Source organism: Indicator indicator, chromosome 10, assembly GCF_027791375.1.
Source record: "Indicator indicator isolate 239-I01 chromosome 10, UM_Iind_1.1, whole genome shotgun sequence".
NCBI lineage: Eukaryota > Metazoa > Chordata > Aves > Piciformes > Indicatoridae > Indicator > Indicator indicator.
The window spans coordinates 6,750,356-6,774,418 of record NC_072019.1 but is presented as its reverse complement, the minus strand read 5'-3'; the positions used below and the strand labels follow the sequence as shown (position 1 = coordinate 6,774,418).

The 24,063-nt window shown below is 41.1% G+C and overlaps 2 protein-coding genes across 2 annotated transcripts; one reads left to right on the top strand and one right to left on the bottom strand.

Annotated features, from left to right (window-relative positions):
- Positions 1-372: 372 nt before the first annotated feature.
- On the bottom strand, positions 373-4,634 carry EBNA1BP2 (EBNA1 binding protein 2). The gene is made up of 9 exons (XM_054384432.1): positions 4,560-4,634; positions 4,347-4,430; positions 3,914-4,071; positions 3,176-3,299; positions 1,913-2,002; positions 1,603-1,678; positions 1,263-1,353; positions 785-947; positions 373-454 (listed from the first exon to the last, which is right to left on the bottom strand). The coding sequence occupies exons 1-9, from the start codon at positions 4,632-4,634 to the stop codon at positions 404-406; spliced, it is 912 nt and encodes a 303-aa protein (XP_054240407.1). The 3' UTR covers positions 373-403.
- Positions 4,635-4,737: 103 nt separating this feature from the next.
- CFAP57 (cilia and flagella associated protein 57) lies at positions 4,738-23,818 on the top strand. Its single transcript, XM_054384370.1, has 22 exons — positions 4,738-4,894; positions 4,964-5,280; positions 6,642-6,925; positions 7,107-7,284; positions 8,204-8,356; positions 9,216-9,355; positions 10,034-10,199; positions 10,591-10,704; positions 11,208-11,420; positions 12,010-12,183; positions 12,366-12,527; positions 13,002-13,157; positions 13,871-13,964; positions 15,032-15,222; positions 16,202-16,375; positions 17,495-17,653; positions 18,067-18,210; positions 19,109-19,225; positions 20,181-20,315; positions 20,399-20,542; positions 23,230-23,356; positions 23,645-23,818. The coding sequence occupies exons 1-22, from the start codon at positions 4,738-4,740 to the stop codon at positions 23,797-23,799; spliced, it is 3,654 nt and encodes a 1,217-aa protein (XP_054240345.1). The 3' UTR covers positions 23,800-23,818.
- The last annotated feature ends 245 nt before the right edge of the window (positions 23,819-24,063 follow it).

The window sequence follows — 24,063 nt, the reverse complement described above, 5'->3', positions numbered from 1 at the left end:
TTTACCATCTTGACAGGCTTCAGACTTCTTATTGACACCAGTAACATGACCCAGAACTCAAGTTCACCAAGTACATGTCAACAGTAGATGTGGAAAAAGTTGTCAGAATGAAGAGAATAAAGGGCAAGCTTCAGCCACCACTTGTAACACAGCTAAAAACAAATCTGACAGAGTTGTGTGCAAACCATTTAATGCGTTCACACATCAAAGGTTTAAGTAGAAAACAATCCTTCAACAAAACAGCCAGTAAGAAGAAATTAGTGATAAGGCACTAGTTTCCACTGACTTTTTTTTCTTGGCACTTGGAAGCATCCAGTTTGCTCCACAGTTGGCTGCTTGATGACAGCAGAAACACATCTTGCCACACAGAAACACAGGAACCCCGCTGAGGAGCACAGTCCTCTTATCGTGCTCGGCTCTTCATTTTCTGTCTTGCTCTCTTTCCAGGTCTCTTCTGCAAAGAAAGACAGATTCAGATCTGTATTTTTCATGTTCCCAATTTTTGTTCTAGCTCTATAGCTAGGGGAGGATACCAGTACCTCTGGAGAGGGAAATTTTGGGATATGGGAGGCAACAAGCAGTACTTCCTAACCTCCCCACTCATTTCCTCACTCAGGCACTGAACCACCATCCTCAAGTCTATCAACAACTGAATTATGCTCTCAAAGACAAGCATTGTAACTTCCAACTGTTGGAGGCACCCATCATGTACTTAGCTCTCCCTTCCAGACCAGAGTTGGCTTCCTTGCCAGACAGGATCATTTGCATGCAACATTTTGCTTACATTGAGAGCCTTCTTTCCTCCTTTTCTTGGGCCTTTGTTGTGAGCAATTTTTGATCGAAAGCTGGATACATCATTAAAACTCTCCTTTGTGTTCCACTTTGAGCCCTTCTTCTTCCCACCAAAACCAAACTTCTGATTCTTGTATCGTCTTTTAGCATTTGGTCTGAAAAATAACCAAACAGAATCACTGCCTATAGTCCTTTCCTCAGGAATCTCTCAAGAAGGCACATGCATCTGCTGATGGACTTCGACCAGCCATCACAAATCCTTTCCCTCTTACTGAACAGAGAGACATTAGCACATTTCAGTTTGTGTTCCATTCTGGCCACAGTTTCCCTCCTCTTGAGGGACAGAGTGCTATCTCAGATTTTAATGAACGGTAATCAGAAGAGCTTTCTTGTTCCACAAAATGATCCTCTAAAAGACTGAAAAAAATCAAGAGATTCTGCACTTAAATATCTTTCTTTTCTGGTCTCACCCCTTCTTTATCTGTTGACTTGCATTGCCTTTTTTATTCCCCTGAGATGATGTCTGCTCTTCATCTAGAAAATCCAGCTTGTCAGAGAGACCTGCAAGAAAAACAAAACAGTTTCTTGCTGCCACCACAGAAAATACATATTTTCAGTCTAAGCATGTAATAGCAGTAAGTCACCCTCCCTGAAGAACAACTGCTTGGAAGGGTTTTCACTGTCACTGGCAAAGAGTTGTGCACAGCAGCAGTCTTTCAAGCTCACTGCCCAGCACTACAAATGGACATCACACTGCTCACACATCACTATTGCCATGACACGTTTGCTCTCTAGGCAAGTTAACTTTACCTTTCTGGTATTTCTTGACTGCATTCAACATATTTTTTTTCTCCTTTTGTCTCCTCTGCAGAATCTCGTTTTGCACCTGAGATTAGAAGCATAATGTTAGTGGTGGTATTCCTTGCAGAGCCCCATACTTTTTTTTTTTTTTAATAATTAAGCTATCCCATCTTTTGCTCTGTCTTCCTTCAAAGCAGCTAGGCAGAAGACTAGACAGATTCCACATATTTTAGACAGCCTCCTACGGTCTCACTTTCTAAGCTCCTCTCACTCAGCTTCTAGATCCTCGTCACAGGCCCCTTTTGTAACTCCTCCTCACCTTCTTGCCGTATTTTCTCATTGCACGGAGCTGTTTTGCTCTCTCAGACCTCTCCATTGCTTCCTGTTTACTCTTGAGCTTCTGTCGAATCTTATTAGGAAACAGAACAAAACCAAAATTTATCAGTAATGCAGAGAAAAACATGAGAATTTTATGATTGCTGTGTAGTCCTGAAATCAGTAATTGTGAAGTATCAACAAGTGTGAAAACAAAACCACCTCTCAAACAGATAACCCTTTATGAGGCATAATGTTTAGAGGAACTCCTGAACTGATCTGTAGCCAAAATCTGCTTATAATGAACTGTAATGGAACCACTAAAAAGAGTATGTTGTCACATCTCATATAACTCAGGTGTATATAGAAGACTTGATAGTTTCTTTCTTGGCGTTGAGTAAGAGTCAACACCCTTCAGTGCCATAGAAAATGTCTTTTTGGTTCCCTCCTTGTTCACAAACATTTCTATAGGGATGCTGCATCAAAAGGGATTACAAACACTTCAACATGCATATTCTGCATCCAGCCTGTGATTCCACTAGAAGATAAAAACTGTTCTTCAAACAGAAGCCAGAGAAAGAAGGTACAGAAATGTGCAGAATTGACTTAAACCTCAGTACAAGTTCTATCAGCCATCAAAACAGTGACCAAGCCCTACATGAACCTCCAAATTAGACTTCAACTAATATTCAGCTTATAAAATATAGTCTCTTTTCCAAAACTAAAACAAAAAAATGGGGTTTCATCTTAAAAAAGACTGCAGTCCAGAAGCAAGTTTGTGAAATTCTTATTTCCTACACAAATCTGACTTACTACCATGATATTAACTCAATAGCACAGTTTAAACTCACATCAAAACACATTAAATATATAAAAAAGGTGATACTTAGATGGGGGAAAAGGCTCATGTTAATGCCACAGCTGACTGCAAATCTTAGGCCAAAGAACATACACACAGCCAACTTTACAACCACTCTCAAACATATGGAGATAAAGTCTCTATTTTTAATAGTAAATACATTCAGGACAGAATATAAATTGTGCTTTTCTATTTTACGTTCTAAGTTATTCTGGAAATGCCCACATTGCATTGAAATACCTAAACAGGAAGAAATTTCCTGCCACAAACAAAATTTCAAAGACACATTGTCACAGGCATTTGTCAAAGTGATGAAGTATTCACACATCACACCTTAAAGTTAACCCCTAATGGAGGCTAAAACCAACACATAACACAGGAAAGAAAGCCATCATTCACTCCGTGTACCTTCTGCATCTGTTGGTCTGATTTGGCCATCTCTGCAAAGTAGTCATCTGGTCTTCTAGTAGGAACTTGGAGCTTACGCAGCCTTGGTAGGGCTTCCAGGACTGCTGCCTGAGCCTGTCGGTAACTGGGGAGACAGCACGGCACGACCTCTGTCACTGGGTATTGGGGATCTCACAGCACTGACTGCAAGAAACTTTGCTTGCGTTAAGCAATCTGAACCAGGATCTAACAAGCACCGACCCAGAATCGTATCAACATGCTGTGCCCTACAGCATTCAGTGATACTAAAAGCAATGCAGGTGCCAGTACAATATTAATGCTTCTATCTTGCACATATATGTTTACATAGCTTCCGGTTAAAGTTTTATAAAAGGATTACAAAAGGCAAGGCAAACAAGAGAACAGTAATAACAACAACCCAGCTCTACAAAGAAAAACCCATATGCTGTGTTAAAGCCATATACTTACAACCAAAGAACATTTTTAATAACTTTTCAGAAAAGGATGGAAGTCTCCTCCGCAGAGGGCAATTATTTCCAGTCAAGAGACAACTTAGCATTAATCTGTAGTTATTTTGGAGAACACTCAAGATCCGTTAAATGCAAAATGTGTGGCCAAAGAGTGACATGATACTGGTGACAGCCAGTGCAGCAGTCTGCAGCACACCTGCAAAGCACTACTACAAGCACACAGCAGGACGCCAACACCCTACAAAACATGTCCCTTTTTGTCACTTACAAGCTCATCTCTCTCTGGAAATCATTCTCAGGATCAACAGCATCTTTGTTAGAAGCACTCTGTGCGATGGGGTCCGAGACCTGGCCCAAAGTCACATCCAGCCTTTCCACCCAAGCCAGCTGCTGCTTAAACTCGGACAGGCACCGCTTCAAGCCGTTCTGTGAAAGACGCACAGCACTGCACACCACCGCACCGAACCAGCCTCCCAAGGCTGGCCCCGCTGAGCGTTAAGGTCACACCGTGTGATGCTCCTCTAAGGCCGCCAAATCACCCCAAATCACCAAAGCAGTGAAGGAACCCCGCAGGTCTGCAGCGCCCCAGCCCCAGGAGGGGCTCCTCTGCCTCGCAACCGGCTCTTGGGGATAAGGGGCCTGGCTGGGGGGTTCCGCCATACCCCGAAAAGGCACCATCCCGCTCCGCAGGCCCCGCTCACCACGTCGTTGTGTCGCTTCGGACGCTCCTCCAGCACCACGTTGAGCCCCGGCTTCAGCGCGCCCCTCGAGAAGGCCTCCTGGAGCTGTAGAGACAGCAAGGTCAGGCCGCGCCGTCAGTGGCACCGGGCGGCCCTACCCCGCGGCTGCCGGGGGAGACCTCACCGCCTAGCCTACGTCCCGTCCCCAGCCCTGCCACCGCGGGCATGGCTCACCTCCGAGTCCGAGAGAGAGGAGTCTTCCGAGCCGGAGTCCGTGCTAAAGTCGGAGACAGACCCGCGCCGCGCCATGCTCCTGCCACTGCCACAGTCGCTTCCGGCCGCGTGCGTGCGCCGCGACCGCCGCTTCCGGCACCGCCGGGGCAACGGTTTCCACGGCGACGGTGGCGGCAGTATGTCGACGGTGGTGGCTCAGCCCGTGGCTATCTTCGGCTGCCGGCCGCGGGTGGGCGGCGGCGTCTGCTTCTTGGAGGATCACGTCGTGCTGCACGCGGCGGGGACGGGCTGCCTCCGGCTCCATCTCGAGCAGAAATGGCACAAGTTCATCCCAGGTGGCACCGACCCCAGCTCCCGGTCCTAGTCCCAGCTCCAGCCCACCCTGACCCCTTTCTTCCCCGCAGGCACCGAGAAGAGCCGTGGTGTGCGGGCTCTGGCCATCAGCTCCAGTCGGCAGTACTTGGCCGTCTCAGAGACGGTGGTGGAGCAGCCGGTACTGACCGTCTATGACCTGTCGTCGGAGCTGGTGCGGCGGCGGAAGACGCTGGTTGCCGCCGAGCTGCCGGCGCCGGAGGCGGTGTCCCTGGCCTTCTCCCCCGACTGCCGCTACCTGGCGGCCGCCACGGCCCCCCCTGAGGGGTACCTCACCTATTGGTTCTGGGAGAAGCAGCGGCTGATGGCGGCAGTGCGCGTCGAAGCCCCGTGCCCTGGAGTCTGTCAGGTAACGGCCGCGCTTCTCTCGGGTTCCAGGTCCACCATGCCAGCCGTGGGCTCATTCGGCTCCCTCAGGCCTTGCCGGGGTACGGGAGCTTACACACCTGCCTCCAAAACTGAGCTGGGCCAGCGGCTCTGCAATTCTTTTTAACGCGGTGACTCACAACCGGCGGTTTCTTTGGGAGCCTCTTGCACTGTTTCTAAAAGGCGATGGAAGAATCACACGAGTTCAGCAAGTACTGAGTGCCAGCTAGCACCCGAGTTCGGGCTGCGGGCTATGTGCACAGAGCGTTTTTCTGTGCCACATGGCCTTTTTCTGGAGCAAGAGAGGGATGAAAGAGCTCTAGACTAAATTTTGTATCGTTTCTGTAGCCTTTCTTGGCATTTGCTATTGGCCTTTCTTAGCAATAGGGCACTGGGCTAAATACATTTTTGCTTTGACCCATAATGGACATCCTTATATCCCTGTCTCTTACATCTGGTGAGATTGTCTTACATCAGGTAAGCATACAACGTGTCCCTTGTGTCCCAACAGAAACACTCATTGAATATACCAGCCGTGCTCACTAGACATTGGACATACTTGTGCACCTTTTCTTTTCTGAAGTCTGTTCTGTTTGCTGGTCCACGGAGTAGCCCAGGAAGAGTGACTGGGAGCAGGCTGATGGTACTCCCACCAATTCCAGCACCCTCCTGTGGGTGCACTTTCTTAGCATCTTTATTAATTGCAGGCAGATAAGAGGCTTCCAGTACATGGATTGGTAGGGCTCTAGCAGACGTTTTTTCTAGGGTACATCTACAAGCAGAGGTGAACATATATTCCTAAAGAGAGGAAAGTGACTGATTGTAAAGGGAACTGCTGTCTAAAGTCCCATTAAGCCCCCGCTATCCTTCGTGTTGGGTATTAAGGTGGCTATTCCACTGTTTTCACCAATAAATATCTATTTTTAAAAATTAGTTAATATGTATAATGGGCAAGTTTTGCCAGAAATAGAGAATTAATTCTGGCCTTTAAGAATGAATGGTCCCACTTTTCAGGAAACTTGTTTCTGGGAGAAGTGAAGCAGTAAAAAAGTATTTAGACATTACTTCTGTCATTTAATTCTGAAAGGCAGAGACAACTTTCTTTTTGGTATTGCATTGTGACTCAGCAGCTTAATTGAGGTAATGTATTTGTAGCATTAAGTACAACTGCTACACAGATGTGAAAGAGAGCAAACTGCAATATATGGTTATGGTGGTCATTTCTTAGTCTCTTCTGTATTCCTGTATGTTTCTATGAACTTTCTTCCTTTCTTTGTTTTCCTGTATATCTGCGTATTTGTGAACACAGTTGTATAAATAATTTCTCTCTCTTCTGTTCCATAGGTGAGCTTTAGTCCTCAAGACAATACAGAAGTTTGTATCACTGGAAACGGCTTTTTTAAACTTTTTAAGTATAGTGGAGGAACTTTGCAGCAGGTGAATTTAGAAAAGGGAGAGCCACAAAACTACTTGTGCCATGCCTGGCTGTCGGAGGAGGAAGTTATATGTGGTACTGACACAGGCAAACTTATCTTGTTTGAAACTGGAGAGCTGCGCTGGGAGACAAGTGTACAGTATAAAACCCCACCCAGAGGTGCAGAAGATGCAACAACAAAAGAATGTGAAAGGTAAATCTGTTAAAATACTTAGTAATAGTTTCACACTTGTGCATGCAGATCAGTTGCAGACTGTTCACTTATTTCTCTCTTGTCTAGTTTATGAGTAGGTTATATTATTTTAATTGCTGATGATAAAAATTTTTTATGGTTTTTCTTTGTTCTTACGTCTTTATGCATTTCCTGCTTGCAGTTCTTCTGATGTCTCTTGTGAACTGGCCTCTGAAGATCCTAATCCACAACAGGATTCTTTGCCTCAAATATCTGCAATTGCAGCTTATTCCAAAGGCTTTGCATGTTCATCTAGCCCAGGAGTTGTTCTTCTGTTTGAGAAGACCAAGGAAGACTACAAGGAGAGGCAGGAAATCTGGGTAGGGAGAAGAAAGTTTTTCCCAAGCAATTATGCAGCAGAGGCCTGTTTATAGGGGTGGGAGTGCTTCCAATCTAGTTATTAATAATAATTTTTAGCACATCTCTCAATTACATTGTAAGCATTAGCTAACTATCCTGATGATATTGAAGGGATGGGAGTTGCCAGAAGTCACACTGAAAGTCAGTGACAGATGTCTTTTTGCAAGGTAGCTCTGCATGTTCCCACACATAAAATGTGCTTTGAGACTGCTAAACTTCAGGAAACCTCTAAAAAAATTATTAATGAAGATTTTTGGATCTAAGAAGTAGCCAACCATCAGTTTTGAAGAACTAGGCTGCTTGGATTTTGCCCAGGGAAAAGTTTTTCTCCCCTCAGATATTTATTTCTGCTGTCATGAGACTTGTTCTCTCTTATTGTTATTACCTAACAGGTAATCTAGTAAGATTTCTAACTGTTCTATAGTCAGCTGTATGCATTGGCTTACTGCAGTCTCTGGATAAGAACATTTAACTCTGATGACCTGGTCAAGCCTTCATACTCTGGGCCTAAAAGGTCAAATCTTCACTGTGTGTCAAACCCTGTAATAAGGCTGTTACCAACCTGAATAATACACTTCGAAGTCATCTCATTCTGAGGCTACAATTTTTATTTTTGTTTAGTGCAATACTTAAGATTACTTCCGGAATGTCCTCTGATGTTTTTTTCAGCCTTAATGCTGTAAACACAGTTACATTATCTTGTGTTCTTTTGTCCTCTGCCTTGCAGTAGTTGTGTGGTATTAAAAATCCAAGTTGTCTTACTGATATTATGTATATGCTTATTAGAGCAGCATTACAGCAAAAGTTTGTGTGTGTGTGCATGCATACTACTAAAACATGGAGACCTGGAATATCCCATGGGATGTATTTCTTGTGCAGCTTCCTCAGGACCTGTTCAGCAGTAGGCCAAAAAAGTCAGGCAGACAGGACATCATATGTATATGCTTCAGCCCCTCTGAGGAAACAATAGTCGTTTACACAAATAAAAACCAGCTTTACATGTTTACTATGCTCTCCACTGATCTTATGAAGGTGAGTGCAAGCTTGCCACATTCCACAACCATTGTGTCCAGTAAGAGGGGTATGGTAGTGGCACAGGCACAGTGTCACTTTCTATGATGCCATTTCATAAAATCCATCAAATAGCATCTGAACCCTTACAGCTAATTATATGAGGTGCTCTGCATGCTCTGCAGCTCAGAGAGCTTTATTTCAGTAGCCCCTTCCTTAAGCATTCTTCTATATGAATACCTGATGTTATTCAGCAGAACGAGAGAGGACACTGAGAAGCCATTTAAGGGTACATGCCGCTGTTGAACCACTCAAGTAACACTGTAATGGAGACACTTTCAATGTAACTGTAGTAGCTGATGCTCCACTGTAACATGCAGAAACCTTAATGCAGTAACACTGGAGCAGCCATGGGAATCTCATGTTACTCTAGAATAATAGTTTTTGAAGACCTACTTAGAAGTGAAACATAAATGGAATGCAAAAACATTCTCTACTCTGAAGGAATTAAATAATGGAAAGATGAGATAAATGTATTATCATGAAATAGACTTGTATGGAGTATGCCTGTATACTTAACCTGCATACATGAGTACAGGAAGATCTTTACAGATCTTCACCTACAATTATGTTCTCACATGAAAACTATGCAGCCAACATATTCCCTGGATCACATTTCTTGATTATTAAAGTTAAAACTGATTCTACTATCTTTATATTTTCAACATTGTTAGGTTCAGACTGATGCAGTGAAAGGGTTAAGTGGTTTCCCTAAATCTATTTGATTACAGTATGCAAAGAGCTATGATAGATATTTAACCTGACTTACTGCCTGCAATGAAATATTGGTGATTTTTTTTGTGCTCTCATTGTTTCTCAGGAGAAGGCAGCTTATTTTGTGTATCTGAATTTCCCACTGCATTCTGCTTCCATTACCGGTCTGGACATTTGTATTTGGAAACCCATTCTTGCAACTTGTTCCTTGGATAGATCTGTCCACATCTGGAATTACAAGATGAAGTAAAGAGTTGTTTGTGTTTGTTATTGCCTCTTACTTTTTTTGTATATTGTTTAGCAGTCCAACAGCAGTAATCTCATATGAATGAGAGTGTTGTGCATGGTGTGGGACGTCAATGGTCTCACTGACATAATTTGGAGAGTGTGAATATGCAGTGCCTTTAAAACCACTGCCAAAATAATCCAAGGCCTTTTCTATTAACCCATTTTTGTGCCATAATTGTCATGTGTTTCTGAAGAAAAATTCTTCAGGAATGTTTCATTTGGCTTTGTCTTAAGATGCTGTTGTCCCATCTCCTGCGTCATAGCCATAGTTCTTAAGGAAAATTACTCCAGCTTTTAAGGTTCTATGGAGGAAGAGGGTCAGAAAAATAAATCTCAGAAGAGATGTTTTTATAGGTTTACAACCAACAGTTCATTTAACCTTCTTCATTATATTACAGTAAAAAAATACTTACTATTCCTTCCACACCTTTTCTGTGAATCAGAAAGTTCAGATTTGCTTTTGTTCCCTGTAATATCTGTGTGATCATTCCTTAACTGAATGACAACACTTTTCCTCAAGGACAATTCAGAATCATATTGTAGCTGCAGGTGTCCTTTCTGGGCCAAATAATGTCCTGTCAGGAGTGCTTAGGGAGTTTGTACTATTTTATACTGCACAATGGTTTTCTCTTTCAGCACTGTGGAGCTGTATAAGGAATATCGGCAGGAAGCATACACGGTATCACTTCATCCCAGTGGCCTTTTCTGTTTGGTTGGGTTTTCTGACAAACTGCAATTTATAAGTCTACTATATGAGGACATGCATGTTTTGAAGGAGTTTGCTGTGAGACAGTGTAGAGAGGTAAGAAGTGATGCAAAAAATCAATCTGGGGAGTTGCAGGGAGCAGAGTGGTAGAGAAATGACAGAAGACAGAAGCCTCTCCAATAGATTCTAGTAGGATTTACAATATCAAAGCACAGAGAAAAGGATTCTGATTATTGGAAAATAAGCCTGGAGACTGATGTATAACTGTGGACCTGAGAAGCAGCAGAAGGGGTAGTTTGCTCAGAAATACTTGAGGACTGGATTTTACAGGGGAAAGCACCATTAAGAAAGCAGTAAGAGGTGGATTACGTCATGGACTTTTAGTTTTGTGTAACATTCTGATATTTGATCATGTTGCTGGAATTCAATGCATGAATGTTTTTATCCACTGCATCTACTGTAATAGGTGCTTGTGTTCTTTTTGTAGTGTTCATTCAGTAATGGAGGCCATCTTTTTGCTGCAGTTAATGGAAATGTAATTCAAATTTATTCCAGCATCACCTTTGAGAATATTAACAATCTGAAAGGACATAGTGGGAAGGTTAGTAAACAAATCCTACGCAATACAACTCATGAAAGTATGTAGGTGGTAAGATGCATTTTGAAAAGGTAAAGTACCATTTAAAATCCAAAATGAGCCCAAAAATAAAAAACAGAAATACAAAAGTAAGTTTGGGTTAGATAGAGGTCAATGTATGCATTCACTAGATACATCTAAAGAATCTGCCGTTAAATCAAAGGTGAATGATTGGCAGGTAGCTGAACCAGGAAAAATACCCCAGTAAGAAATAAATTATAAACATAAAATGTACTACTCACTATTGAAATGAGCAGTTTCCTGATAGTATGTTCATAAAGTAGTTCTTACTGATATTATTCTTTTTTAAATGATAAAATGGAATTAGTTGAGAAATATCTAGGGGTTTTAAAGCGAGACTTAGAGGTATGATTCCAAAGTTGTCCTGGACTTACCAGTAAAATGGCTCCATGCTATATGTTTGTAACCTACACATTAGGCTCCTTGGTGTGTTTTGCTTTTGCCAGATACATGCAGTTAAATGGAGTGCAGATGATGCTAAAGTTTTCTCCTGTGACACACATGGTGCTGTGTATGAGTGGAACTTGTCAAAAGGTAAAAAGGATTCAGAGTGTGTGCTCAAGTCCTGCAGCTACAGCAGCATTGCCCTGTCTTCTGATGCCAAAGTCATCTTTGCTGTTGGATCTGACCAAACTCTCAAAGAAATTTCAGAGTCTTCGGTGAGCTAACAAGCATTCTGGGATTTTGCTAATTTTGCCTGGGGAGGGTACTAGTGCTTTGGATTCCTTATCATCCACGTGGTAAGTAGGATGGTCTGGTTTTGATAACTGGCTGCGCTGGCACTTTTCTTGTGTTCTAATGTGTTTTGCCATGAAACCTGAAATATTATTTTGGTTCACATTTCTATAATCTATTTACCTAGAAATCTAATCCAGCTAACAAACTGGCTTGGCAAGATTGTATCAAACATTTTGTTGAAGTACAAGCATATTGCAGTTACCACTGTAAGCTACATTATTTTTATCCCAAAAAGTAGAGAATTTTATGTGACTACCATGACATATTTCAGAAGTGATCAGTGTATGGAACTTGGGTTGAAATTTTAAGAGTGCATATTTAGGTTAATACTAATTACTCCTGTAAGCATGTGGATTCTTTTAATTGCATTATTTGCTACAGGCAGATGTATGACAATTGCTTATGCAATTGCTTATGCTTACAAAATTATATGTAATCAAATAGTATTAGTGAACTTACTGAGATTTTGTGGGGGTTGCTTTTGGTTTGCCTTTTTTTTTTTTTTTTCAGATCCAGCATGAAGTGCCTGCTTTTGGTGTTCCTTATACTGCAGTAGCTGTTTCTCGTTCTGGGCACATGGTATTTGTTGGGACATCTCTGGGAACAATTCGAGCTATGAAGTACCCATTGCCTCTGACAGAGGATTTCAATGAGTATCAGGCCCATGCAGGGGCTGTTACAAAGGTAACACAGAGTACTTTCCTTCCTCCACAATAGCAGCTGCATACATCTCCTTTAGTGCTGATTCTCCTTCTGTGTGCATACTGCCACTGTTGACTTTCTGTGACAGGGAGTACCTGGGTGGGGAGAAGAATTTGGTATAAAATCAAACTGTATTTCCCATTCTTCCTTGTCTTTCTTCTAAGATGTCCATGACAAATGATGACCTATTTCTGCTCACTGCCTCAGAGGATGGCTCTATATTTGTCTGGAAAGTGTTTGATAAAAGACATGGGATACTAAGGAAGCTAAAGGAAGTTGAGTATGCTGAGGAAGTGCTGATCATGAGATCAGATATAGAAGAGAAGGTAAGAGGAGCAACTTGTGGACATGAACCATAGGATTCCTAGCATACAGATTATGAATTACATTTGCATAATGGTTGTGACTACCTGTTCCTACATGGCCTTCTGTCTAAGACAGCTTGCATAGCTTTCATCATAAAAAAATCTTACAGCAAGTATCTGCAGCTGCTTGTTAGTATGCAAACTGTATTGTATAAACAGTGAGTGTGGAGAAAAGTTTAAACATTTCTCTAATACTTTCCCCAATCTCTTGAAAGCAGTTTTGATGGAATATAAAAGTCAGAAGCTGCACTTCTATAAACCATCTTGTAAAATAGCAAAGAATCTTCCTTTCTCAGCTCTTTGGTCTGTCTGAAAATTCTGTGCAAAGCCTGTCTTTCATAAATATGTGCATGTAAATAAACTGTCCTTAACCAGCTGTTACTAATGGCAGATAATCTCTCTGTTAAAAGTATCTTCTCCTCCATGTCCTAACAGAATCAGGCAATGGTAGACCTGCAGATTCGTGTGAAAAATCTACAGGCAGAAAATGATTATGAGCTGCACTTCAAAGACATATACTATAATGAAAAAATAAAGGAATTAGAAAAGAATTTCACTCAGGAAATAGAATCCCTTAAAAGCAAATACCAGGTATGATTCATATTCATATTGTAGAACCAAATACCAAGAGGTCTTTCACTGAAGAATTGAATCCAAGATTGCATTATATATCTATGAATTTCATAAAGCATCTGAAAAAGTTAATTATTCCTTACCAGTAGGCTTGATATTTGTAAAGCATGAAGCCACCTTTGAGTCAAGTATCTTGTAAATACAAGGGGATACAGGAGTTCTCCTAGGTAGCCTGTAGGTATCTTTACGATAGAAAAAATTCCAGCACTAAATGCTGCCTGAGACCAAGGACCAGAAGGCTGTATCACCCTTGAGAAGAAATAGGCCCATGCCTTAAAAATTCCATCACAAATAAAGTTGCAGCTTGAACTTTACTATCTGGACAGGAACATGTGAAATGACAAATTCTCCTCAAGTAGGCACACACAAAGAAGTAGAGGCTCTTGCAGATCACAAAATTTTCTTGTTAGATTAGGATTATAGGGCACCCTGTATTATATGAACTCCATTTGCTACTTTCCCTTAGCTTTCATAGCTTTGTAATTTGTCATAATAAATTAACCTCTGGGAAAACTTGGTTTAGTGACATATGGCATCTGAATTTTGGTGAGAGACTTTAAATATAAATTTTGTTGTGTATGTGATCCCTGACATGGGCAAGCACAAACAATTTAGATACTGCTTTGCCTAGTTTCAAATTAAGAATGTTTTTTCTTATTTTTTTTCCCCAGACTTTACAGGCAGAGAAAGAAAAACAGGAGCTACAACACGAGCTTCAACTGTCTGAGCTGATGAATAAACAGGCCAGGGAGGTGCAACAGCTAGGTTAGACTACAACAAGTGTTTGTACCTAGAATCTGGAGGAAGCACATTAAATTCATAGCACATCAAATTCATGTGGCAGGGAGGGATTGTGAGAGTACAAGGAAAAATGCATGTATGTGATACAGGTATTGCAGACCAAATGTCTATCTAAACTACACTGCACACATGATGACCATGATGAGAATATGCACTTGGGCAATGTATTTTAGATGTTTGGGGTTATGAGGGGGTGGCTGACACACAGGAAGGCTGTGCTGCCGTTCAGTGAGATCTGGGCAGGCTGGAGAGCTGGGCAAAGGCAAACCTCATGATGTTCAATAAGGACAAGTGCAGAGTCCTGGATCTGGGGAGGAATAACATCAGGCACCAGTACAGGTTAGGGGTCATCCTGCTGGAAAGCAGCTCCATGGAGAAAGACCTTGGAGTTCCAGTGGACAGCAAGTTATCCATGAGACAGCAGCCTTCTCTTTTGCAGGACTAAACAGGCCCAGGTCTCTCTGCCTTTCCTCATAAGACACATGTTCCAGTCCTTTAATCATCCTTGTAGCCCTCCATGGGACACGCTGTAATGTGTCTAGTGTCTGGGGAGCCCAGAACTGGACACAATATTCCAGGTCATACAGCTCTGTTACAGCTGTCCTCTGAAGGGAATGGCTAAATGAGCTGTTATTAGTTTGTAGTAAGGCAGAATAGGAGGGTTTTGGTGTATGTTTTAGACTTGGAGCAGAACAACATTCTGTCCCAATGCAACAAGCAGAGATATAGCAGAATATTCAGACACACACCTGTGAGGTGAACGCCAGCTTTGGAACAGGCAGTATTAGTGAAGGGGTAAGTGAAAAAAAGATCAGGAAACTCAAGAAATGGTTTTCTGATGTAAAATTTTGTGTGGCCACAGAGTCTAAAACCCTTATAGATCTGATGAAGAAAGATAAGGGCTTCTAGTGGAACTTACTGCAACCAGCTGCCAAAAAGACAGCAAGTAGGACATGGATGACTGTAGAAGGATAGGCCACACCTCTCTTTTCCATTAGTTTTTATTCATTCCATATGTTTTCTGTTACCAGAGTCTGACAGTAACCAGAAACTCTTAAAGGAAAATGAGAAATATGAGGATCTGAAAGTGAAAGCCCAGAGGATGCAGGAGGAATACGAGAAACAATTGCACAATTTAGAAGAAAGCAAAAGCAGTGCTGTGAAGGAACTAACAGAATCTTATGAGGCAAAACTTCACAAGAAATCTATTCTGCTGGAAGAGGTAGGAAACTTGATTTGCAGTTTGGATTATTGATGAAATTTATCTCCAACTGTGATAAGATGTTGCCAAAGAAAGGAGAGATTGGCTCACTCTGAAAATTCTAATCTGCCTGTAACCTTGAGGAAATATATTGACTTGTAGAATAGTACTAAGGAAAGCCCAGCTGAGTTACCAACTTTTCTGGGCTACACACCTTGAGCAAATAACCTGCTAAGTTTAGTATCCTTGGGTATTCTTAGCTTCACCTTTCTTTCTCCTAGATCCAAGAATTCCTCCATTAATGTGGGCCAAATGATACATTTGCTATAACTGAAGAAAGAAAGATTCAATGACCTTGTTCTAGTGAAAAGATAGCATTTCCATTCCTGAGCCACTGAAGCTCTTACCTGCATAATTTGGGGAACACAGAGAAATACTCTGAGTACTTAAAAATATCCTGCACATTGAGGTCAAACACAGCTCAACAAAGGGTAGCCAGATAACTGACACTTAGATATCTAAGGTCAATAAATTCTATCAGCATTACTGTCTGCAGACCTATGTTGCAGTACCTATGTTGGAAAGCGTGTGAGGAATGAATGTGAAAAAGAGACATACAGAGACTGATGCAAACCTGAGTGGTTGTTGGTCATAATTGATCAGAAACTGTGATTTCAAAAGATCTTCTCATATGTTACTCACGTTTGTGTTTTCTGCAGCTGGAGCAAGTTTGCTGACATTAGTCTTTGGGCCAGATTCCTAACCTGAAGCATCCAAACCTGAAGAAGAGTTTGGTTTTTTTTTAAATAAATTATATTTGCCTTAACAGCTTTGAAAGTTACTTTAATTCCCTAAGAACTTGTTACCTTAAATGCCATTGCTGCAGTTGAAGAGTCCACTAAATGTAGATCTTCCCAGGAGCAACAAAGTTACAAATAAAGAATTCCCCATTTATTAATCTCTTATTTTCTTCTCTAATATTTACTTTCCTTAACTGCAGGCAAAAGAAAATATGAGGGAGCAGCTCCAAGCACATGAGGAAATTACGAAACAAATGGAAGAAGATGGAGACCAAGAAATTCTGGGAATCAAAGTCAAGTATCAAAGATGGCTTATGGAAGAAAAGGAATCAAACCAACAACTGAAAGGAGAAATAGGAATCATGACTAAAAGGGTATCTTTTATTCTGTGGTAGGATCAGACCTGCACATGGCTAGCTGAGGATTAAATGTGATTAATGGCATGTCAACGTAGTCTGTTAGTCTATAAATAGGTGGCATTTCGTATGAGAACAGTAGTCCCTTCTTACATTAATTGGAATGTTTTAGAATATTTGGGCAGAAGAAGAAGCAGCTGCGTGCTGATTGTATTGCTGATATGATTAGAGATAGAGGAGGTGTGAGTTTTTTAGTACACTTTCTTTTATCTTATGTATTTTCCAATTATAAATAATATTATTCTATGATGGGACAAAAATGAAATTTACTTTTTTTTTACAAGATCTAATGCATTGCTTTGTTAGGAAAATACTTCTACCGCTTCACTGAATGCAGTAAACACTTTGTGTTTTCAATGCATCATAATTTTTAATTGTTTTCACTAGGATTTTTAAAGAGGCATAAAGCCTTCCAGCTCTTTTACTCAATAGTATTACATTTGCCTAAGGATGGTAGAGGTACATGTTTTCAGTTTCTTCAGAATCTATCTGGAGACAAAGGATTTCTTCCTTCATACCCTCTATTATCATGGTACTGTTTTCAGTTCTGTTGTCTTTCAGACACCAAGAATTTCTTCTTGGGTCCTCACAATTTGACCAGCACCATTCCTTGTTTACAGCTTTCTTGGCTTCACAGATCTTAGTACTGAGGTGGGGATTTTGAGGGTACCCAAGAGCTATGAACAGGGCACCCTTCCAGTCTACTTTTGACATCTTCAGAGAAGTATAAAATGTTATCATGTATAACAAGTGATCATGTTAAAATAACTTTCTATGGCTTGAGTGTTATTTGAAGCTGATGCTCAGGTATAATACCCATACTCTTCTTGCTTCTTGATCCAAATTCCTTGATTCTTTGTAGCACAGTGAGTATTCTGTTAGAATATACAGAAAATGCAAAAATGAGTATTCAACCCACTTTTGAGTTACAGGTTATTTAAGTGATGTGCTCATTCATCTTATCTTAGTTTGATATCCCTTATCCCACACTGTCTACAAGGTATTTTACAGAGTAGTATGGCTCAGTTATGCACAACCTTTGGAACCTGTTAAGTTCTTACTTGTTTGCCTTTCTAGTTGAATAACCTACAGGACAAGCTCGCAGAGCGAAACAGGGACGCTGAGAAAATGAGACAGGAACAACAGATGCTGGAAGGCATCATTAAGTCACTAGAGGAGGACATCTTGACACTGAAGACAGAGATTCAAGAGAGAGACAACATTGTCCAAGACAAGGTGAGAAACTGGACAATCGGCTGAGATCAAAGTCACCCTCCCTCAACTTACTACAGGTCTTTATTTCAATAATGTTGCCTTGTGATAAGACCATAGGACTGGAAACTCAGTTTTAACTTAAAAAAATTGCAATCTTTAGTTTGGGATTTTAGTTTTGAGTTGACATTCTAAACTTTTCTTGGGGATCTCATGCTGAATGTATTGAGTTTCTTATCCCCTGTTCTGGGATCAGTAGATGGCTCTTTGCAATATTTACCCCCTCCCTTCCCACTCAGTCTGTGTAGACGTGCAACTAAATTTAGCCTTCCAGTAGATCTGTGACTGCTGGTTTCGCCTCTGCCACGTTTGTGCCTTATCCTGGGGATTTGTTTTGAGAGTGCTTTGTCTGATTCAGATGTCTCTATTTCTCCCAGGAGAAGCAGATATATGACCTAAAAAAGAAAAATCAGGAACTGGGAAAGTTGAAGATTGTACTGAATCAAAAAACAGAGGAGTTTATGAAGCAAATAGAGTCACGTGAAAATGATATTAGAATGATGAAGGAGCAGATCCATGAGGTGACTCTCTCATTTGACCTCTGCTTCTAAGCCTTTTGTCTGAATACAAAGATGACCTGGCAAGTCCCATGGAAGACTCCACCCTGTTTGTTCCTTGATTTCTTTCAAGGATACAAAGCACTGATTCAATATCTTTACAGCTAATAAAAATATTTGCACACAATAGCTGCCCTTTAATTATCTATTATGTGCTACCAGTAATCAACACAGTTAAGTTCCTGATTCGGTATTTAATTGTAGACCTTGATAATACCAGTTTTGCTTAAAATTAGATCCTCTCCTTATGTGGTTGCCCTCCACACACCCTGCACAGTTTCCAAGATACTGCCTTTACTGACCTGTAGGAACAAAAAGTAAACTTCTCTCAGAAAAGTGGCAGATTCGTGCAATCATAACTCTGTTTAGGGGTTAGGTATTACTGTTCACTCTTTTGGTCACCATCTTGTGCCAATAAATGCTGTAGTAGCCTTACTGCTATTTTTTCCCCCCTGTGTTCCTTCTACATGTGTGCCCACAGCTTTTCAGTGCATTTGTTTCTTTTCAGCATCAGGTTCTTCTTATTGTTGCCCTTACTCTTTCCACTAATGGCTGCTCATTTCCATCTCATCCATTTTTATTTGGATGGAACAGTAAAGCTCCAGTTCAACTCAAGGAAATGAAGGGGCATCACATTATTTAAGTGCCTGCTAACTTGGAGTTGAAAATCTGGGTTTGTGTTATCTGTATATTCTGACAGAGGGCAGTGCTGTTCCAAAACTGACTTTTTTCATTTTGCAATTCAACCTAAAGGGGGGAACTATACTCTCAAGTCTGTAATTCTAATCTCTGGTTTTCCTGTTATGTGTTGTTTTTTCATGTCTCGTTTTAATCCTGATTCCCTCCTCCTATTTCCTTTCAGATGGAGCGGGACAAGGAACAATTGCTCAAGGAGACCACACAGTTGAAGCTGAACATCACACAAATGCAGCAGAAACTAAAGGCAATGGAGCACGAGATGCAAAGACAGAGAGAGAAGGTATGGAGGACAACCACTGTACAGGTCCTACATAATGAAGTTTGTGGGGAAGGAACACTGCAAAAGCATTAATCTGAGCAAATGGGTATTTCAGGGATACTGTGTCCAAGGACCAGGAGTCTGTGGTCAATGGAAACATAAAACTTCCAAGTCTGCAACCAGGGTCACAGAGTTGATAATAATAATAAAAAAATCCAGTTATTTATGTGCCAGTGTGTTCAACCAACACATACTCTACTGGGTTTTACAGAGCAGTGAAACAAGTGCTTAAATGACTACCCTTTCCTACCCAAGCTTGAAATCAGGGGACACTTGGCCTAAGCAAAACCAGTACATAGGCTACCAACTATAGTGATATGTAGGCATTAGTAGGATGAAATTAAGAGGAATCTTATTAATGGAGAAGATGAGAACCTGTTGTGTTTGACAGAAAGCATATTGAGCAAAAGGGAAAAGGGAATGAAAGTGAAGGTAAAGGAGCTTAGCAGGCAGTGTAGGAATGAGGAAGCAGGTAGAGGGACCTGGAAGAAGCCAAGTAGAGGACAAGAAGGCAATCTTGATGTGAAATTATTGAGTTGTGCATATATGTTTTGTCCCTTGCCATCTCTTATTACCTGCCTATGTGTTGTTTCTAAATAAGATTATAGGTTGTTTGGGAAAGAACAGTGAGGGGTAGCATCTGTGATAATAAGCCACTGGTTTTAAGGTGAGATCTCTGGATTTTGGTGCTTACTTTACCTAATGCAAGCATCTTGGATTATAATTACTGCTAAAACTTACCATTGTTCTTCAAAATGTAGTGCTCACATCCATAGCAGATTTTTTTATGATTTGTGGGGCTTTTTAACTTAAATGAAAGTAAAGTACATGAGACCTTTCACCAGACCTTCTAGAAAACTGCATGACAGAGTGCTCTGATGAGCCAAATAAGAATGTACCTAATTCATTCTTGCAGAAACAAACTATGGAAACTCTTGTCAGCCGATTTAAAACAGATCTTCATAATTGTGTGGGCTTCATTCAGGATTCCAAAAAAATGAAGAATGAGATCCGTGAGCTCTACACCAAGTATGTGGAGCAAGCAGACCTGGTGAGTCGGGGCCTTCGTCTTCTGTTTGCAGATTAATTTTTCTGATAGTCTAATTACTGAGGCAAAATGCTGTGCCCCCTCAGGCGGAGACTGAACCAGTAGACATAGACTTGCAGCAGGAGTACATGAGACAGCGAGAGTATCTCGAGAGGAATTTGACAGCTTTAAAAAGGGCAAGGGTGAAGGATCAGGAAATACACCAAGCTGCTTACAGGCGCATCCTGCAGGTAATAAGCCTTTTTCTTATGGTATGGAGAGGGAAGAAGGAAGCAGCTGCACAAAGGAGACTTTAGTAGCCTTACCAATATAGTTTCTTAGGACTTTGAAACAGTTTTGGTATGACTTCTGACAGAAATTCCTACATTTTTCAAGTACTTACATTCAAGAATAATATTCCTTGAGGTACTGAAGTGCTGTAATTTTCTGGACAAAAAGAGCAAAATCTCTGAAGTCAGAAATTGCTGCTGTTTTACAGATACTTTTGTTTCTCTCCCACTCCCTAGTGTAAAAGGATCTTGGGAATCTCTGCTGCATGGCTATTTTTTAATCAATTGATGTACTTATTTTTTATTTCAAACAGTATTTATCCTTGCTATCATAATCAATCTGCACCTGAGTGCCACACTGTAGTTGCTCTGTGGTAGTGTTTAGGAAGTAATTTTGAAGGAGGAGAAGAAAAAACATTACTTTCTTTGGCAACATAGTCCTGTGCCTACTGGTCTGAAGTCAGAAGAACTTTCTGCTTTTCACATTCAGGTGTTTCAGGGAAGTTCAGAAACACATGATGACTATACCTGCTCATGCCAAGTTTGCTTGCTCAGAATCCTTGTTCCTCACAAAGCAAGGTAAACTTGTGACTGCAGACGTGAAAGATACAATTTGTCTTCCTCTGGGGTGAGAGGAACTAAAGCTCCACACCAAAAGTCCTAGGAGTACAGCTCTTTTACAGTCTCTTCTCAGCATGATCTTCTGCTCAGTCACCATTTCCCTTTCGCCTCATTAGTCCTTTCTTTACTGTTACTTTATTGTGCTTCCTCAGAATCATTAGACCTCTGTCCCCTCCTAAGCCAGCTTTCTTTTCTATTTATTCATAGGGCTTCTTCAGGCTTGGGAAGCTGCAATCTTCTTCCCTGGACCTGTTGTAATTTTTTTACTCCTTCTGTAAGTTAGACATTTCCTTTTGCCCAAATTGTTTCAGAAAATAACCTGAAGAATTTCCTTGCTGGAATATGGTGACAGATTGTGCTCATAATGATAAATACTTGATGTCTTGGATCAGTATGCCTAATATGAAATGATGATTAAAACTGAATTAATAAAACACCTGGAAGGTGAAGATATCAAAGGTTCTAACCAGCCTGGTTTCTCAAAAGAAAAAGCAGTTCTCTGAATTATAGTTGATAAATGAGACTTCACAGGCAGGAGGAATTATCATGGCCTTTCAGTCCTTCACAGGGACCCTTTAAGACTAGTTTAGTCAAATTTCTGTCAGGACTGGCTTTGAAAAAGTAAATGACATCTTGATGGCCTTCTGCCTCTGTATTTCTATTATTCCTCATTTATGCTTACACTTTCAGAGCTGTACATTCCTCTGAGTGACTGTTCATAGGTACATTCTACTAGTGACTGCTGCAGCAGATGATTAGAACTGTCAGATAATTTTAATTATTCTTACTAATTGGCAAGTTGATTGTTGTTGGTCTATTAGTTTTCTTTCCAGCCTTCTCTATTTGTAATGGCTTCATTGTCACTTGGATACATAAAAACAGACACTGATCAGTGATCTTGAAGTAACACAGCTTAAAATGAAGCATTTATAGGAGACTCTCTTCTATAATCTGCTCTACCTGTCTTTGTCTGTCATCACTTTAGGAACTTCCTAGGCTGTAGATTGCATTCCAGACATCATGTGCAGTTGTACCTGATGGCCTCATCCTCCATGCATCTGACCAATCCCTTTTCTGAAACAAGGGATACAGTGCCACAACATCCCATGACAACGAGTTTTACCATAAACATTTATTTTAGTCCACTGAACTGCAGTGCCAGCTTTCTGTCAGAATGCAAAGATGGAATTAAAAACCAGTCTCTCTGGATAGCATGCCTTTTCAGACAAATACTATCAGTGGCAACCAGCAGCCTTTTAACATCCAGCAAACCAAATGAGACATTTCTATGATGTCCATTTCTATGATGCCTCATATAAGATACTAGGTATTATACTAATAGACTAAAAGCAAATTATTCATTTGATAGCAGCATTCAACCACTTGGAGTGAACTTATGAAGATGTTCATGCCTAAGGTACACCTAAACAGAAATGCTGTGACCTAACCCTGAAAGCTGATCAAAAGAAAATGACCTTGACTGATTCTTGAAAGTTACTCTCTTCATGTGTTCCTTTGAGGATCATGCTCTGGCATAAATGCTTAGCAGTCAAATGTCATCTGCTTAAAGACTTGAATTAAACAAGTTGGAGTTAACAAAATACTGTGTTTCAGAGCAGGCTGCCTGAGCTCACTGACTCATGCTGCACTGTTTACAAAGGCCTGCAGTGATAGGACAAGGGGCAATAGTTTCAAACTAGAGAAGTGTAGATTTAGATTGGATGTTAGGAACAAATTCTTTATGATGAGGGTGGTGGAACACTGAAATGGGTTGCCTAGGGAGGTGGTTGGGGCCCCGTCCCTGAAGATATTCAAGGTGAGGCTTGACAGGGCTCTGGGCATCCTGATCTAGTGGAGGATGACCCTGCTTAGTGCAGAGGGGGTTGGATTGAATCTTTAGAGGTCCCTTCTGACCCAGACCATTCTGTAATTCTATGATATCAGTGTTCCCTGCAATGATATGAAGATACATATTGCTGAGCCAGATAGTATCTGTGCTTTCCCTCATAGGCATATTGTTTTTGCAGGAAAATGTGAGTCTGATTAAGGAAATCAATAACTTGCGGCAAGAATTGAAGGTGGCCCAGAGCCAGGTACATGACCTCCGGTCAACGCTAAAATTAGCCAAGAAAAAACAAGCCATTCATGACACAGGTAAATAGTACCTCTTGTATGTTTTCTCTATTGTCAGTGCTCATTCCATAAGGCCTTTTTGTCTTTGGTGAACAATTCTATTACTGTCTGTACATCATTCCAGCTTCTCTGCCTGGTGGTACCTGTTATATTGCAATCTGATTTGTAGAAGGTGCTAAACACCGCAGAATCCTACTGCATAACTCTACTCCTTCAGCCCTGCAAAATGCCTTTCCTTGTTCATGCCAAAGAACTCTGTGAGGGGGATCTTTGTTGCTCTTCTCTGTCCTCTCTGATTTTATCTTCTAGATCCTGCCAGTGAAGTGCTGCCCAGCCCAGCTGTCCTAAGGCTGAATGCAGAGAAGGAAAGTGAGAAAATCATAGAAATGCAGCAGCTAGAAATTCAATACCTGCGAAGCCAAATCCAGGAGAAGAGCAAGTCCTTGGAGTTCAGTTTCTCTTAATCAGAGATCTTCCAAGGCTGAATCTGGAAAGAAGCCACAAGACACAGTAAGGGTGTGACCTGATTAAAGAAAACCTTACGTTATTATATTCTCTTGGCAAGATCAGAAATGCAACAGTGTAGGTTAGACTTCCATGATCCTATACTTTTCCATCAGAAACATAGGTGCAGCACTCACTGCTCTCAACACAACACTCCCTTCTACTTCCTTGGAATCTGTGCTTTTTTTGGTTTATAAGTGAAGAGGAAAAAATAAATCCATGTT

Excerpts from the sequence above, each read along its gene's own strand:
- EBNA1BP2 (XM_054384432.1), bottom strand. The coding sequence starts at position 4,634 with ATGGCGCGGCGCGGGTCTGTCTCCGACTTTAGCACGGACTCCGGCTCG. Across the intron at positions 3,300-3,913 it reads TTCCAGAGAGAGATGAGCTT|TTACCGACAGGCTCAGGCAG; the intron begins GTAAGTGACAAA and ends CTGTCTCCCCAG. Across the intron at positions 1,354-1,602 it reads AGTCAAGAAATACCAGAAAG|GTCTCTCTGACAAGCTGGAT; the intron begins GTAAAGTTAACT and ends TTTTTCTTGCAG.
- CFAP57 (XM_054384370.1), top strand. The coding sequence starts at position 4,738 with ATGTCGACGGTGGTGGCTCAGCCCGTGGCTATCTTCGGCTGCCGGCCG. Across the intron at positions 9,356-10,033 it reads ATCTGGAATTACAAGATGAA|CACTGTGGAGCTGTATAAGG; the intron begins GTAAAGAGTTGT and ends TTTCTCTTTCAG. Across the intron at positions 19,226-20,180 it reads TGCAAAGACAGAGAGAGAAG|AAACAAACTATGGAAACTCT; the intron begins GTATGGAGGACA and ends TCATTCTTGCAG.